Source organism: Ascaphus truei, chromosome 5 (genome assembly GCF_040206685.1).
Source record: "Ascaphus truei isolate aAscTru1 chromosome 5, aAscTru1.hap1, whole genome shotgun sequence".
Taxonomy (NCBI): domain Eukaryota; kingdom Metazoa; phylum Chordata; class Amphibia; order Anura; family Ascaphidae; genus Ascaphus; species Ascaphus truei.
Window position 1 is genome coordinate 44,280,757 of NC_134487.1, and position 18,223 is coordinate 44,298,979.

The following is an 18,223-nucleotide window of genomic DNA, read 5'->3' on the forward strand; positions in this document are numbered from 1 at the left end:
GACAGGCTTTTGCTAGGTCACTTGGAAACATGGAGAGTGTCTGCTGCCACTTTGTGCTGCGTTGGGACGGACCTAGGGTAGTCAGGGGGCTGATGGAGTTTGTCAGTTCGCAGGGACGACCTAGGGGCCTGAAAGGAGTTGGGGGTTTGGAGCCGGGCTATAGCTGTCCTAGTCACCTTGAGGCAGTGCTAGTTGGTAGGATGCCTAAAGGGATAGCCTGTTAACGTGGTCAGGAATCCTGGAGAGGGTCTGCGCTAGGCTAGCCAACAGTAGGTAGACGCCCAAGTACTGCATGGAAGAGCCAGAGTACTCTTGCCCATTCCAGACCACTTACCGAAGGGAGCACAGACTGGAAGGAAGGAGATACAGCAGACACAGAGCGAGTGAGCCTAGCCTGAGGTAGTGCAAACACGAGTCCAGCCTACATTAGGTACACAAGGTGGTGCATCAAGGTAATCTTTATTGTACCGGTGTGGTAGCTGCCCCGCAGAGAGGAGCTCCATGTACAATAATCCTAAGTACAGTGAAAGAATGGCGACCGCAAGAATGGAAGATCCGCGCGGTGCGGAAGGTCCAAGATGGCGGACGGAGGCTAATGGAGAGACCGCACATGGCGTGTGTGCGGGTGAAGAGCATGCTATGGAAATGACTTTCGCGAGCCTGCTGTGGTGTGGTGCTAAGGCTGTGGCCGCACCGTTTTGGTCCTGCCTAGGACCGCAGGGTACTACCCTGGAGGACAGTGTTGAGGACATTGTCGTAATGTGTGGTGGAAAAGAAGGATCTGCTTGCCAGCCGGTGAGCGCTATACAAAAAGCTACCTCAGTAGCTAAAGTGATTGGAAAAGCAAACCAAGATGGCGGCTCCCGCTTCCCTGGGAGACCGCGTGGGCTCGTTGCAGAGAATTCTGCAGTTGCAAAAGTTGCAGACAGTTGGCCGGGATTGGCACCAAAGGAAGAACCCCACCCTGTTGGGGTTATGGCGTGAAAGCTGTGGTCGCGCCCACCAGGACTGTGAAAGGTGCGGCCTCAATTAAAGGACATCCTATTACGCTGTGGGACCCGCCCATAATTGCTACAAGTGGGGGTGGTTTCCAGCTTTGTCAGATGAGGGTGGAGCTAGTCAAGGGAGTGGCTGGTAACTCAACCCCTGCTTGTCAGTCACGCGGAGCCAGTTCACAGAACAGACCGCTGCTGCAAGTATCTTCTACTAAGACAATGGCCTGTCCACAAGAAGCGACTGCCATGGTATCTACCCAGCCATATTCAGTACCAGGAGGCTTACTGGTGATTCGGGTGGCGGGCACCGAGACTGTGGTGTGCCTCTGCCTACAATACAGGCTACCCGGCGGTACCGTGGGCACGGCGGCGTGCTGCCCGCAATGTGGTACACAGTACTTGTGGCCTATGCCTACATTTGTGCCCATCCAGACTATCGAACCCGCGGGGGATACGGCTAGGCTGTCCGCCGGGTCCCCCGGTGCACTGGGGAAAGAAGGTGCAGATCCCGGAGAATGGGGATCGGGGCCGGTTGTTAAGGGCGAGCCCGAGGAGAAAGGAGCGGTCGGTCAACGTACCGACCAAGAGACTAAAAGACGGTTGTCACGAACGGTGACCCCGAGCAGAGTGGAAGCAGATTCCTCCGATGAGGAACAAAGAGTGCCATCCGGTGCAGTGATCCGGCCTGTGGCAGTATCCTGTGGAGAAAACGGGAGGAAGGTACCACTTACCGGGAGTATCGGTGAGAGGAGTCGGGTGTCGCCAGTGGAGCGGAAGGCCGAGAGGCGAAGTCCTTACATTCCTGGGACCGGCGGGTCCAGCGGTGACGGGCGATCCACACCCACCCTGCGGAGCGGTAAGAGCAGCCCTTGTTCTCACCAGGCTCCGGTGACGGCATCCGTGGAGGAGAGGCGGTGTCAGGCCCAGGCGGCGCTAGAGAAGGCAGCGGAACTTCCGGACGTCGTCTTGGAAGAAGAGATCCCGCATGGGGATCCATCTCAAGATGGCGGAGTTTCCGGTTCCGGTGATGACGTCACTTCCGGCGGAGGTAGCGGAACGACCGGAGAGATGACAGCGACGCCTTGGTGATCGGGCAGTGCTTCCCGATCACCTGTGGCAACAAAGAGCTGGCAGGCTGCGAGGAGAGTCGAGAAGGGTGAGGCTCAGCCAGCGGAGAGTCCTCGCAGTGATTCTAGACAATCTAAGGGTAGAGAGCGGGTCGGAACCCTGCGGATACCATTTGCCCGTCCGTATGCCCAAACCCATGCCCTAGATAAAGCCCCTGTCCCAGTCACCTTTTCCCGTGGGTCCACGTCCAGCTTGGGGATGTCGGGAGGGTTCCAGGGAACCGGTGAGGAACGGACTGGGGAGAGACTGGCGAGTTATACGTCCGATGATGGGTCGGTGGGTGGAGGCTATTCGGGGGAGGCATCTACGTCTAGTTGGAGCCCTAGCGTGGCTATAGTAAAGTTAGAGGAAAGGCCCAAGCGAGTGGGGTGGCCTAAGTCCCAATCTACTGGGACATCAGGAGTGTCTTCCTGGGGGGACACAGAGGAGGGAGACTCCCTAGAGTCAGAGCCCGAGAAGGTTAGGGAGACCCGGTGTGGGCCCCATTATTCGAGGGTTATGTGGGGTGGATGGACCGCACTCAGTTCCTACTACAAAGGGAGGATGTAGTAGACTACTGGTGGGCTAAGGGGGAATTTACGCCGGAGAAACGGCAAAAGGAGATGCAGGAGCGGTGGTTTCAAATCTGCCACGGCAGTATAAAGCCCAAGGGTCCCAGTATACTGACAGACCCCGTGGACTGAGACGAGCCCCTATCATGGGTGTTGCCAGGGAAGGCAGGGAATGCTAATTTAACATGGTGTAGCCGGGCTGAGAGGGCTATTACCGCCAAGTACAAGTACTCCCATGGCTTGGAAAATCCCTATGTTCCGGAACCCCTTATGCAAGAAATCGAGGACAATAGGGACAGATGGTTGCGAGAGACCATAGAGGAGTATATGGTGAATAAGGGGGGTGCCATTAAGGGCAGCAGAGCTGAGGAGAGGATAGCGCACCTTATGCAGGTATGGTGTATAGGCAGGAATGTCTATAAGCACAAAGTGGTGTATCGACCTGAAAGGGGGTTGCCACGCGATTATAGTGTGACCGTCCTGGACATGGGGGGTCGGGAAGTTAAGAAACCCGATCCTCGTCACTATTATTAGGGGAACAGGATGGCTGTTGCGTAAGTTAGTGGCTGCTGGTCAGGGCTTGCTTAGCGCAAATGGTTGTGAAATCTGTCAACGTTGTGACTAATTATGTGTGTCATTCATTTTACAGTGCTTCCTGAAGAAAGGTACTTCAAATTTAGGTCCCAGCCAGGGCCGGTGGGATTCACCAGGGGGAGAATGTAACCATACTGTAAAATGGCTACAGTCATCTCTCCTGCTGACAGTAAGGCCTGGTAAGTTATGGGCATGCCAGCAGTAATTATGGAGGTTTGCCCTCACACCCTGGTGAGGTGCCCTATGTATAGATGGGAGTGGTCACATGCTCTGAATCCATGATTAGTGATGTCAGAGTTGTGCCAGCCCCCAGAGGATACATAAGGCACAGCACTGCTCAAAAGTTAGTTCATGAGTAGAGTTCAGTTAGTTGGTTGGAGAAGGAGCAAGTCTGAGTGCAGACTTGGCAGGAGACAGCTCATAAGACTGTGACCAGGGACCTGGCACAGGGAATATCTCTTTAACGGGAGATAGGGAATCCACCAATTTGGGAAAGGACACCTTTCAAAGGGAAGTGCGGTGAACATGAGCTGCTGAGTACAACCGCTGTGAGGGGCAGCTGGCCCGCCGCGAAGCAATAAAGATGATCTTGTTAACTCATACCCTCGTGTGTAATTGTGGAGTGATTACACAGAGAAGTGCACCACAGAGGAGTTCCTCACCAGGACCATCCACAAGCGGACGCTGGGATCCTGATGAGGTGGAGGCGCTGCACTGGATATAGGTAGGACTCAAGCACACTACCTCAGCTGCCTGTCTGGTTGGCAATCCCCACACAACATCATGCGGGAGACTCAGGAGTTCTGTTGCCAACAGGTGCACCACCAGACACTACACTGTAATGGGGACTGGTTAGACCACAGGGGCAATATGAGATTGGGTGGGTCAGGCTAGGCCAGAAAACCCGTTACACTTGTATGATACAACTTACTGTATGTTTGATTTGATCAATACCGCTTTTCTTTTTTCTATATGTCCCATATTCAGAATAACCTAATAACGAGAGAATTTACAAAAAACAAAGAAAAAAACAACGGTTCGTTTATGATACTAGCTACCCAAATATGTCTAATGACCCCAATAATAAACAATTCAGTTGAAATATATGCAAGACAACTCTCCTTTCTTCCAATATAAGAATATAGACAAGAATGATGGTGCAACAGTGACCAAAGTAGTAGAGGCAATATGAAAAAGATACCAACTGGGGTCAGACACAATGTATAAGAATGTATGCAGTACAAATATACAATGTGTGCATTACATAGCAGAGGACATTTTTGTGAGAAAGAAATTGCTTTCAATATTTTCTTTTATCCACTAACTCCAGTAACTTTCCTGCTTACTGGTTTGTAGGGGGTATAACATATTTGATTAATATATAATGCTACTAATCAATGTAATGTTGAGCAGAGGTCATAGACGTGGAGCTAAAATGAGCATCAGTGCATCCGACTGGACTTAGACCCACAAACTTATGTATTTAAGATCAGTGACGTATCACCACTCCATATATGCCTTTCAACGAATTGCAATATTTTATTCAATCTTGTATGACTCGTGATATTTTACCTACCAGGGTTATAACAATAACAATATCAATCATATCGCATTGCTTATAATTATACAATATATTGAGAACTGCATTTTTTTTTAAAGAAAGAAAATACATTGCTATGTCCTTCAATTCCTATAGTACAACATTGCATCACCCATTCCTCTTGGGTTTATGACATATGATAAAACAAGATACAGTTGTATGCAGTATAGTTTATATATGTATATTACAGAATGTTTTATAGTATCTGCATGTTGTCTACCTTTTGATTACTTGTATACTGTATCTCTGAAAGCATACAGTTTGGGAAATACAGTACAGTTTTTTTCCCCACATGTAACAGGGAATACAGAGAGATATAACTCAGGTACTCAGATAAGCAGAAAAATGAGCTTTTATTCAGCAAAGCAAAATATTGTTCACATCAAAAAAAGTCGCTTTCTTCAGCAGAACGTAAATAGTTTAACTTGATTATACTGCAGTACTTGCAAAGGCACAGCACTTGGCAGCAGAGCTAACACTGTAGCAAAGTAATGCAGGCATAGGCATACAGCAGGAACATGGTGTGTGTCTGCCAGAAGCTGTTTTTTAAAGACTTTCAATCAGTGAGCATTCAATCTACCCACAGCTTTCAGGCAGATACAGCACACGCTGATTAGTGAGCTGTACTCAATCTGAGTTCTGCACCCACACAAAGCCCACCCTCTGGAAAACCAATAGTGGACTACAAGTGTGTATTAACCCTATAATTGAAGGGTAACAGGACATTCCCTGTTACGTTCTCCCCCCTCCTTCGTGGTAGCCCAGGGTACCACGCACAAGCCCGACCCACTCCCCACCACACACAGAGGGGCAAACAACCTTGTGATGCCCTGGCATTTGATCACCACTGAGTTACCTGGGATTTTGTGGTAGAACATGGGCTGTCCCTTTAGGTATTTAAGCTTTTACTTGGGGATTTTCCTTCTATGGCCTTATAGAAGTGAGACACACTTTATAAGTAGAGTTGTGAAAAGTGTGTGACATAAGGTGGGGAGTACCCTACTGAATGGACCACTTTTCTACCCATCACCTCTAGTGATACTCTGGGTATGCCTGCATTTTCCTATGCAAACACTCAACATAAACAGGCTTGTTATACCTTAACCTGGCCCCTCTACTGTCTCGGCTATCAGAGTTTTCCCGGCCCCAGAATCCACCAGTTATTTTGAGTTCTTCCCATTTACCTAGAGAAGTACTTGCAAAGCACAGAGGTACCAGTGCTTAACCCCATCAGTACCAAACTTTGCCACGGAGCACCCCATAATAGGACAGTTTTAATTATCATATCCTATTTTCCACATTAAAGACATTTAGGTTGTACCTGCGGTGGGACTTGTTCAGGGTTAAGATGGTGTTTGTCCCATTCCTGGTTCTGGATAAATGCTTTAAAGGGATGTTGACTCCTCTCTCTTTTCTCTCAATTTGGTGAGGTAAACAGGTGACACCTTGTGGGTACCGGCGGAGTTTTCCCACCTTAGTACACTTCCCTAGGGACGTTATTCCAAGCCCCTGACTTCACATTGGGCTACGCACTGGGTGTCTTACACAGATTCTAGATCCTACAAAGTTAATGGAATCTCTGCATTCACAAAATATTTTACCAGCTCTATTGCTGCAGAGATGATTTGTACCTGGTGTCTCCCATCCCACTTTCTGGCTTTAACAGGGAGAACATGGATGAACTGTTAATACAATCATTTCCAGGATGGCCTCTCGAGTCAGTATTGACAGAAGTCCAGCATGTGTTGGGCAAAAGCTTTAGCATGGCATCCTTTGTCCAACTTTCTGAGCAGAATCGCTGGTGGTACGTCTCGCTGTTAAGACCCAGGCAATGCAGAATGGAAGCCTTAACCTGAGTATAATCCAGGGTGGCATTGCTGCCAAGTGCCCGAGACTGAATGTTACTTGTGCCTTGTCAATCAGATCAGGAGCCATCCTTGTTTCCCGCTGATCCTTAGTCCACTGTGGCTACTTGCTCAAAGGTGATCAGGAAGGCTTCAATATCTCATGTAATTTTGGTCATTTTAAGTTATGGTGACTCCTGAATCTGCAGCAGACTACGGATGAAGTGTCCATCTTTACAGTGAGCAGCCTAGCCACCTGGTGCATTAGCTGCTTCTGAACATTTGCTGCATTAGCTGGTGCTGCTGGGTGGCAATTTGCTGCATAACTTTTTGCTGCTGTCTTTGTAGCTGGGCCCAATGTTTTTGCTGTGTCAGGTACTCAGCCTGAAGCTGTTACTGCAGTGATATCAGTTTTTGCACACATTGTTCCATGATATCTTTACTAACCTGTTGTATCAGGTGTATAGGGAACACAGGTAAGTGACCACAATCCCACAACTAACACCAACCGTAATGGGAGATACCGAGGAAGAACTCTGGATCAGATTACCAGTAATATTGGCTTTTATTCAGCAAAGCAAAAGATTGTCCATAACATTAGTTTTCTTTAGCAAAACTAGAGCAAGATAGTTAATCGACTTGTAACACGGTAGCAGAATAATACATGCAGAAGCACAGCCCTTGATAGTCAGTGGGTCTGTGTCTGTAAGCCTTTAAAACAATCACAAACGCAATCAGTAAGCATTCAATCCATCTGAGCACAGCTCTCAGGCATATTCAGCACACACTTATTAGTGAGCTGGAATCAACCTGAGCTCTGCTCCCAGGCAAAGCCAGCCCTGTAAAAAACAGTACTGTACTAGAAGTTTGTATTAACCCTATAAGTCAGGGTAACAGGAATTTTCCTGTTACATACTCCAAGAGTTTTTCTTGTGCTTTTAAATCATATGTGTTGTTTTCACAGAATAATTATCTTCATGATATCTTACTGTGTCATTTCAAATACAAAGTATTTGTTTGTCACCAATTGATGCAGTGGTATTCTAAGACATTTCCCAAATAATGAGGTCTCCACAAATTTCGCTCGTTCACTTAAGTTGGAATAGGATGCCAATTAGGGATGACAAGGGAGGGGGGCATAACATTTTCTGGGGGTGTGCGGCGCTCACAGAGGCCCGCACTCTTCCCCACAACATTTAAATTAAATAACAGGGGAGCACACAAGGTCTCTGTATATCCCTTACCTTGTCTTCGGCGGCTTCTGGCGACACGTGGCCATGACAATGCTGAGTCATGCTGAGCCAAATGACGCCGTGGGGCAAAATGACAAGTAATTTCTATTGCAACGCGACGTCACACGACGTTGTGATGTCAAATGACGCCGCCGATCCCAGAGAATGGGTGGGAGAGCAAGCAGGGAGGTTCAAAGAAAAAAGTTTATGCTGCCCTGCTCTACTTCATGATTAACTTATATCAGTTTCCTTTTAAAGCAGCAAAACCTGTAGCACTGCACGATTAAAAAAATAAAAAATTATAACAGGATTGCAGCAGGAGATCTCCAGAGCTGAACTGTAATAATTTAAGTTCCAGGGCCCCCCTGCTTCCAGAGATACTTATCTCCATAGATGGAATCACACTGATGACTACTGTATTCCCTGCACTTTATGAACTAATTGTTGTATCTTGTATGAACTAAGCCTGGTATTCCCTCCCCATCGCCCTGTCTTTCTGAACCTCCTCCCATGTGTAATGAAAAACTTCAACAAACTTCAAGTTGAAAAACAAAACAAAACTGTATGTGGCTGGTACGGAGGCTGACAAGTGCACGTTTATGGATCAGTGAACTCTCTGTAAGATTTGAAGGACTGCATGAGGATTTTATCTCTTGGGGACATGCAGATATTTGCAAATGCATATATTGTTTTTTAGTCACACAGTTATGCTCTTATAACACTGTAGGTGTATGATTGTTAAGATATGAAATGCTTGATTTTGCTCAAAAATCTGTCTCCTGGTTATCTCAAGCAGTGGGCGGGGTGTCTGACACTTGATCCCTACCTGACCATAAACTCCAAGATTGACAGACAATCCTACAGATACTGTAGTCATTCATACTGTATGGTTTATTGTGCTGCTGCTACAATTTTAGTATTTTCACTAAATTGGATTATTTCTATTGTTTTTTCTTGTTTTATTTTCATGCTTACTTGGGCATGTAAAAACTGCTACTATTCCCAAGAAAGTTCATTATCTACTCAACAATTATTATTCTTTATAGATGTATTCGTTTATTAAGTTAATGACATCAAATAAATGTAATTATTATAACCTTTACTTCCAAACAGGCAACCCTGCACAGCCCACCTCTCTGCATTATATGAATCCTTATCAGCTGAATGCATATGGAATGGCACTAAAAGCAGTAGGAGAAATTATTCAGGATTATGACAGTGATAAAATGTTTCCAGCATTAGGATTTGGAGCAAAACTTCCACCTGACGGAAGAGTATGTCATGAATTTGCTTTGGTAAGACATTTTTCACATACAATATGCATTTAAAAGTTATCATTAGTTTTTTTCTTTTTTTTTACAGAGGGCCAGATGGTGTGTTAAATGAAAAATACAAAAGTACTGTATGTTGATGCATACAGCGAGCCCTTATTAATTGTTTTGTAAGTTCTTTTGTAGGTGTGGTTGATGTGACAACACAAACAGGTAGATGTCCATGAATAGACTTTGCAAGGAGATGCTTCTGTGTTGCTACTAAGCGGGAGTATGCTGTATAGTAGCATTGAAAATTGTTTAGAGGTTCGAATCATGTCAGAGCAGGTGTATTGTTTAAGAAATCTGCAGTGAATACAGTATCCATTCAAGGATGATGAGGTCATTTGCATATAAGACTTCAAGCTCTCTATATATTTCTTTCCATCCCGAACATTTGTAAATTCAACTATTTATATGGAACACAAACCACCTTATACGGACTGTAGCAGGAGATGGTTTGTACTTACTGCCCTTAATAACGTTGGGCCTTTTTGTATACTTGCTTGAAGTGAGTGACAGGAGAGAAAGGTCCCCCTGTGAGGACCGAAACGTTGGTATTTGTGCCACCTACTCCAATACAACTCTTTTGAAAATTACCTCTGAGTGCTGTCTCATTCTTACTGTGTTGCTGCGGCTGCACCACTGCTGTGAGAAACAACTCTGCATATATATATATATATATATATATATATATATATATATATATATATATATATATATATATATATATATATATACCGGTATATATATTGGCCAATGAGAGGATTTATTTTTACTTGACACATTACACTGTGGGAATATATATCGGTTTCCTCCTATTTTTATTATCCCCTTTCTTATATCAGTAAAATTGCCAATGAACTTGCATAAAGTTATTCTTACTTGATTGCGAAAAAGACAGTCTCCGATTTTTTTATTTTATATTTAGCACAGATTAAAAAGGAAAAAAAAGATTAATTACAGACATGGCAAAACGAAGTTTGCTTGGTGACGACAACAGAAAAGAGCCAATAAGTGTAACCGCTTCTTTAAGTGTTTATCTTAATACTCACTGGCTTTGTATTTAGAGTGTGATGGCTAAACTGCTTTTATTAGACACTGTATATTATAATCCGGAATCTCTCCGCCACCAAGTGGCCACTGGTGATTGGCCACCAAGGAACCCCTTGCCCGAGCCGCTCGCCCACTGGGTACTCGGTAGCTAGCCATTTTGCCAATAAGGTAAATTAACTTAAGGGGTTTTAGCGGTTAAGGTAGGGGGCTAAGGAGAGGGGTTTGAGGGTAAAGGGTTAGGTTTTTAGGGTAAGGAAATAGGGTATGAGGTGAAGGATTTTAGGTTACAGGGATTAGGGTAAAGTTTTAAGGATTTTAAAATAAAGGGAATAGGGTAAAGGGTTAAGGTTTTTATGGTAGGGAATTAGGGCGAGGGGTTAAGGTGTTTATGGTAAAGGGTTACGGATTTTAGGGCAAGGGGATTAGGGTAAAGGGTTACGGATTTGAGGGTAAGTGGATTAGGGTAAAGGGTTAGGGTTTTTAGGGTAGGGGATAGCGATAGTATTAGTTGTTTATAGACAAGTGTTTTTAAGGGTATGGGGTAAGATTAGTGGTTTAACTTTGGGGTGAAATGACCAAATGCGAGATGTCTCTACGGCCGCATTAAAACGACCGTTACCAAATGTGCTAGATCGCTTCTAATGAATCCGATTCTTCATGCAGCGTGAAGCAGAAATCTACACTGTCCTAGTCAAAAATTTAATTTTTCTTTTGGTATCATTCAAAACGGCATGTCCCACACTCTTGATCTGAACCATGGGGCCTATTCTAGTAGCTATCATAAGTCATCTCACTGGGTCTGTTACGCCGCCGTTTTTTTCAGTGTATTTTTCACGGTATTCAGAAAGCCTTTATGAAGGCTACTAAAATAGGCCTCTTTCCCTGACCCAAAACTGACGAGGATTGGCGATGTGATCTCAGCCTCTCTCAAAAGGTTTCACCCGTGGATCTGCAGCGATCTGGCCCAGCTGCATAGAGCGTTGCACAGAGTGAGACGCCTTTCCCTGCGCATATCTCACCAGCGATCGCAGGGTTTTAGTAAAAAATGTGTTACTAGTGTACATGAGCAGGAGGTCTCTGGAGCAGAACTGCGTTGATTTTAGGCGCAGGGGCCCCCTGTTTCCTGAGATACAGGCCTCGTTATGGGGTGCCGGTTTCTCCTATGCATTTAAATCCCACGGTCACGTGACGTGAGACATTTAAATGCATAGGAGATACCGGCAGCCCATAACGGGCCTGTATCTTGGGAAGCAGGGGGTCAACGGAACTCAAATCAACGCGGTTCTGCTCCGGAGACCCCCTGCTCACGTACACTAGTATAATTTCTTTTTATTAAAACAGCTTCATTACCTTAGCAGCCAGCCGCTAAGGCAAGGAAGGAGTTCAACCTCAATAGCCTGTTTATTGGGGGCAGAGGGGATGGATGAAGGGGGCAAAAGCCTGAGGGTGGATGGTTAGGCCTGTCGGGAAGGTTGCGAGAGGAATTAACCCCTTCACTACCATAGCGTTGGGAACCACTATGGTAATGAAGTGGTTAACCAGTCCTGCTACACCCTGGAAGGCCTAAACACCCACCCTTGGGGCTACTACCCCCTTCACCCAATCCCTCTACCCCCAACAAACAAAAATGAACACAACAACCTACCTACCTACCTCCTCTATCCCCAACAACCCCCCCAACACATAGAGCACAGTAATGGGCAAAATTCCGATTATCTAAATATGGATAATAGCTCATTTGCCCATTCAAAATCAAACATTAGCCAGCCAGCATAAATAAAGTAAATAAAACTTTCTACTTACCCCTGCCATGATGAAGGTGTCCTCATCACCATACTCCAGGTCCATGTCCTCCATTGGCAGCAAGAGTACAAGAAAAATACTATCTAATGGCCCCTAACCCCTTAATTACTATAGCGGTTATTAACTGCTAAGGTGGTTAAGGGGTTAACCCACTCTCCCCCGCTACCCTTAACGGGAACCTCCCACCCCGGGCCCTATATACCCACCCTCTACCCCCTGATTGGCACAGTGGTACATCATGCCCATATAATATGGGCATGATAAGCCACTATAGCAGTCAATGGTCAACCTAATACAAATCATTAAAGCTGCAGTTCAGGCTCCCGTTTTTTGTTTTTTTTTTATTTATTTTTTTACTTCAACAGTTTCAGTTGTGCAATCTCTACTTACCTAAAAAAACTGTATAGCTGCCGGTCAATTCGTTCTCCATCTATTGATTGGCAAAGTTTGGCGACATCTTTAAATATGGGGAATGTAAATCGTTGCTATAGGAACAAGCATGCTTGTTAAAATAGAATACAAGAAAATTGGTCTTTCAAAGTTGTTTTTTTTAAAACAGAAAATGCTAAAAGTATTTTTTCTTACTACAGAACTGATTTATTAAAAAAAACACACATGCAGGATATTGCATGAACTGCAGCTTCAATAGGTAGGGGGTGGGTATAGTGGTCCCGGGGTGGGTGGTTAGGCCTCCAGGGTGAGTAGCGGGGGATCAACCCCTTAATTACTATAGTGGTTATTAACCACTAAGGTGGTTAAGGGATTAGGGGCCATTAGATAGTATTTTTTCTTGTACTCTTGCTGCCATTGGAGGACATGGACCTGGAGTATGGTGATGAGGATGCCCTTCATGATGGCAGGAGTAAGTAAAAGTTTTATTTACTTTTTTTATGCTGGCTGGCTAATGTTTGAGTTTGAATGTGCAAATGAGCTTATCGATATCTGTATAATAGTCATTTTGCCCATTACTATACTGTATTACTGTATGTGTTGGGGTGTTAGGGGGGTATTAGAGGTAGAGGAGGTCTGTAGTAGGGTTGTTGTGTTTTTGAATGTTTTTATTGGGGGTAGCGAGGATGGGTGAAGGTGGTATTTTTCCCTTGGTGAGTGTTTATAACTACCGGGTAGGTAGCGGAAGGGGTTAACCCCTTCATTACCATAGCGGTATTAAGGTAATGAAGGGGTTAACTCCACCTGCAAACTCCCCCCCCCCGCAAGGCCAGAATACCCACCAAGGGCCAAATACCACCTTCACCTACCTCACTACCCATAGCACCAGTATTTAACCCCTTCATTGCCTTAGCAGTTAGCCGCTAAGGTAATGAAGTTGCCTGTAAATGCATTTTTCATGCATCTGATTCATGCCTGGGGACTCCGGTGCTGATATTAATGTGTATCAGCTCCGGAGATACCCGGCATCAATCCGATGCAGGAAAATGCAAAAAATGTTTCATGTCCCTCTCTCGCCACCACCTCTGAAGCTTCTCACCAACTTCACGCCATCTTTTTCTGGCGTGAGGAATTTGGGAGGAAATCGCCATTCTAGAGCCACGATTAGCTAAGCTAATCGAGGCTACTAGAATTGCACACATTTCAAAACTGGCGATAAGGGGCTTATCTGGCTCACCTGGCGATGTGTTTTTGACGAGAGCCAAAAATGCATTCGCCGCCCTCTTATCAAGGCTTTCAGAATCGCTGTAGGCTTTTTTGGCCGATAACAGCTAAAAATCCTTGATAATTGGGTTATGACGGCTACTCGATTGGCCCCCATGTATCTGATGTATTTGTGCCTTTTTTCCATTCTATGTTTACTGAGCCTTTGACTGCTGTGGATTAGGTGTGTTGGGAACCACTATGGTAATGAAGGGGTTAACCAGTCCTGCTACACCCCGGAAAGCCTAAACACCCACCCTTGGGGCTACTACCCCCTTCACCCAATCCCTCTACCCCCAACAAACAAAAATGAACACAACTACCTACCTACCTCCTCTATCCCCAACAACCCCCCAACACATAGAGCACAGTAATGGGCAAAATTCCGATTATCCAAATATGGATAATAGCTCATTTGCCCATTCAAAATCAAACATTAGCCAGCCAGCATAAAGTAAATAAAACTTTCTACTTACCCCTGCCATGATGAAGGTGTCCTCTTCACCATACTCCAGGTCCATGTCCTCCGTTGGCAGCAAGAGTACAAGAAAAATACTATCTAATAACCCCTTAATTACTATAGCGGTTATTAACTGCTACGGTGGTTAAGGGGTTAACCCACCCTCCCCCGCTACCCTTACGGGAAGCTTAACCTCCCACCCCGGGCCCTATATACCCACCCTCTACCCACTGATTGGCACAGTGGTACATCATGCCCATATGATATGGGCATGACAAGCCACTATACCAGTCAATGGTCAACCTAACACATCATTAAAGCTGCAGTTCAGACTCCCATTTTTTTTTTTTTTAGTTTTTTTTTTACTTCAATAGTTTCAGTTGTGCAATCTCTACTTACCTAAAAAACTGCATAGCTGCCGGTCAATTCGTTCTCCGTCTATTGATTGGCAAAGTTTGGCGACATCTTTAAATATGGGGAATGTAAATCGTTGCTATAGGAACATGTATGCTTGTTAAAATAGAATACAAGAAAATTGGTCTTTCAAAGTAGGTTTTTTTAAAACAGAAAATGCTAAAAGTATTTTTTCTTACTACAGAACTGATTTATTCAAAAAACCACACATGCAGGATATTGCATGAACTGCAGCTTCAATAGGTAGGGGGTGGGTATATTGGGCCCGGGGTGGGTGGTTAGGCCTCCCGGGTGGGTAGCGGGGGATCAATCCCTAAATTACTATAGTGGTTATTAACCGCTTAGGCCATTAGATAGTATTTTTTCTTGTACTCTTGCTGCCATTGGAGGACATGGACCTGGAGTATGGTGATGAGGATGCCCTTCATGATGGCAGGAGTAAGTAAAAGTTTTATTTACTTTTTTTTAGGCTGGCTGGCTAATGTTTGAGTTTGAATGGGCAAATGAGCTATTATCGATATCTGTATAATAGTTATTTTGCCCATTACTATACTGTATTACTGTATGTGTTGGGGTGTTAGGGGGGTATTAGAGGTAGTGGAGGTCTGTAGTAGGATTGTTGTGTTTTTGAATGTTTTTATTGGGGGTAGCGAGGATGGGTGATGGTAGTATTTTTCCCTTGGTGGGTGTTTATACCTACCGTGTAGGTAGCGGAAGGGGTTAACCCCTTCATTACCTTAGCGGTATTAAGGTAATGAAGGGGTTAACTCCATCTGCAACCCCCCCCCGCAAGGCCAGAATACCCACCAAGGGCCAAATACCACCTTCACCTTCCTCCACTACCCATAGCACCGGTATTTAACCCCTTCATTGCTTTAGCAGTTAGCCGCTAAGGTAATGAAGTTGCCTGTAAATGCAGCCTTTGACTGCTGTGGATTAAATGCCTGCATTGGATTTCTGTAGAAGTCGCATAAGTCAAACAAACCTTTTTTGTTTTTAAAGAAAAAGTATTATGTTCGTGAGAAACCCAAGGCTGTATGATTATAGGGGTAAATGCCTTTCATGGATATTTCTGTTTTAATTAACTAACATGCTTCTTATTCTTTATACATAGCTGTAGCTAAAATAATACAGTGTTTCTGTACATGTTTAGCCTCCTTATGGTGTAAAAACAAAGATACTTTACACAAAGTCTTTTTGTGGATTAGAAACTTTAAAATCTTATGTTTTGTCTTATTTCAGTCTGGTGGTTTAAATGCAAATAAACTGAGAAATTGAAAGGGATGCAAGTTTAAAATAGGATGTTGTCTTCTCAGAGACTTGATTGTCAGTTGTCTAATATTGAGAGGAGTAAAGGAACAGTATAGAACAATGAAAAATTCTTCAGGGCATTTTCAAATGATGGATTTATGCTCTTCCCTAATGGTCTCCAAATTATTCTTTAGTTGCAATTATATATTTTTTTATTATGTCGAAAACTCTCATATGTTCATAAGTAATTTGTCTTCAGGTTATGTAATTAGTGTGGCATCCAATCTTTCGTCTCTCCGGCAGTTCATATAACAGCAATATCATTTCTCTAATTGTTATGTGGTGTTGTAAGTGATTGACTTTTAAATAATTGTGTCCTTATCTGACTCCAGCAATTGGCATCTTTTTTTTTTTTTAAAGTAGCCTTCATCTTGAACCTAAAAAAGCATGAACTCATATTGATTCAGTCTATTTTATCTGATAGCTTACCGTTCTTCTGCTGGTCTATTGATGCCATAGTGCCAAGTTATTTGTTGATTATTGATGTACAATTGCTACAAATCTTTACACTCCTACTGTACAAATCAAAACCATTACTTTCTACTTTCTATCTTCACCTGATATGAAATAAAGATTGTATGTTCCATCTGTACATGTTTTGCTGCATACATTACAAACGTATTTTTAGAATTACATACATTTGCTCAAATGTTTTTACAACATCTTCACTTTTTAATATTTGTCTGCAAAACAAATTTTGCCGAAGACTGTGAATAATTTGTGGATCGAATTTTGACACATTGTGAAATGTGTCTTCTGAATTTCTAAACTGTGTGTTCATTAATTTTAATTTTCAACTGGTATTAGTTGTTTGGAGGTTGTTGGCCCCTCCTCCCTGGGTGTAAGCTCACCCCTCCTGACTTTTTAAGTAGCAGGTTTTTCCATGTACCTGTGCAGGACAGATCTATTGGAACGATTCTTCCTCTACTGCAGAGGTAAATGAGAATTATCACAGATAGTGTTTGGACTTCATACTGGTCATGCCGTGAAGTGGCTGCAGGCTAATAACACTTTGGCCAAAGGGGTTAACTAAATTACTGTAATGGGTTTTCCCCCACCCAATCGCATATAGTGTGCATGTGAAGAGGAACCTATATGTTACCAGGTGTGGTGCAGTACCTGTCAGGCTCACAGGAGGCCTGAGCCTCCACCAGTGAGAGCCTGGGGTGAATCCTCTGGAACGATCTTACAATATACAGCGCCTCCACCTGTGCAGGATTCTAGGAGTGTAGAATGTACCCCACACAGGACCCACATACACCGAAATATATATGAGAACAGTTTACTGTATATTAAACATAACCATAATATCACATCAAGAATACTTCAGTGTCACCCTGTAATGCTGTTCCTCATGGGGAATAACCCCACGCCTTATACCAAAGTCCCAAGTGTCATTCACTCCCACCTAGGAGTGTATACCTCGTGCCCACCACCGTGTACCCCCACACCATGTCCATAGTATAACCCTTGTCCCGTGGTCAGCACTGCCACTATGTGTGAGTACTCTGTAGTTGGTGCACTTAATTAACTATACCTGCCCAGTGCGGCTGCACCTAGGCGTTCAAGGGTCTTCAAAAAGGATCCGACGACCTCCTGGGCAACGTCCAGTTCCACCAGCGCGGTGCTCGGGTAGAGCTGTCCACCAGGATATGATTCAGCTCTCTCTCTGCGGAGTAGGCCTTATCCCAAGCCTCGGAATGGGAAGCGCAGCATCCGCTGTGTCCCTAACTGTACTGCTGACACTAAAAGGGGCAGGGTCCCTAACCTAGGGCCTGTCCCTGCAGTGTCACGATCTACTGAGTTGCTCAGGGCTAACTAGGACCTAGGGGGCTGCTGGCCTAGTGCAGTGGGTCACTGACCCCTACACCCTCACATCCTTCCCCTAGACTGTCCTGGCGCCGACTGCCGTGTCTCCAGGACGCGAAATGTATCAATCCCTGAGAGCAGGGAGATACTCCAGCCCTATTGGCTCCCTGGCATCATGTGGGGCACTCCTGAGGCTCATGGGACTTGTAGTCCCTTCCAAGAGCCTTCCCTGTTAGGCTAGCCCTTCGCGCGCTTGTCCTCACGCATGCGCAACTTGTAAGGGCTGCCGGAGCTCCAACTGCACATGCTCAAACTCGCGCATGATGGTGCCACCCTGCAATACCACTGCCGTTCCCCACAATCTCCCGGCAGCTGCCGGACACTGCCGCTGCTCCAGCCGAGATGCGCGCACGTGCCCGCAACTTCGCGACCCCGCACCAGGCCGCCGCAGACATTGAGGGGC

At 44.9% G+C, this 18,223-nt stretch overlaps 1 protein-coding gene across 2 annotated transcripts in view; it reads left to right on the forward strand.

The window, feature by feature from the left end:
• Positions 1–18,223, forward strand: part of CPNE8 (copine 8) — a 458,893-nt gene that overhangs the window by 386,461 nt on the left and 54,209 nt on the right. For both annotated transcript variants that reach the window (XM_075599768.1, XM_075599767.1), the window contains exon 15: positions 9,058–9,239. In XM_075599768.1, coding sequence (XP_075455883.1) covers positions 9,058–9,239 — 182 coding nt within the window. The remainder of the gene's footprint in view (positions 1–9,057; positions 9,240–18,223) is intronic.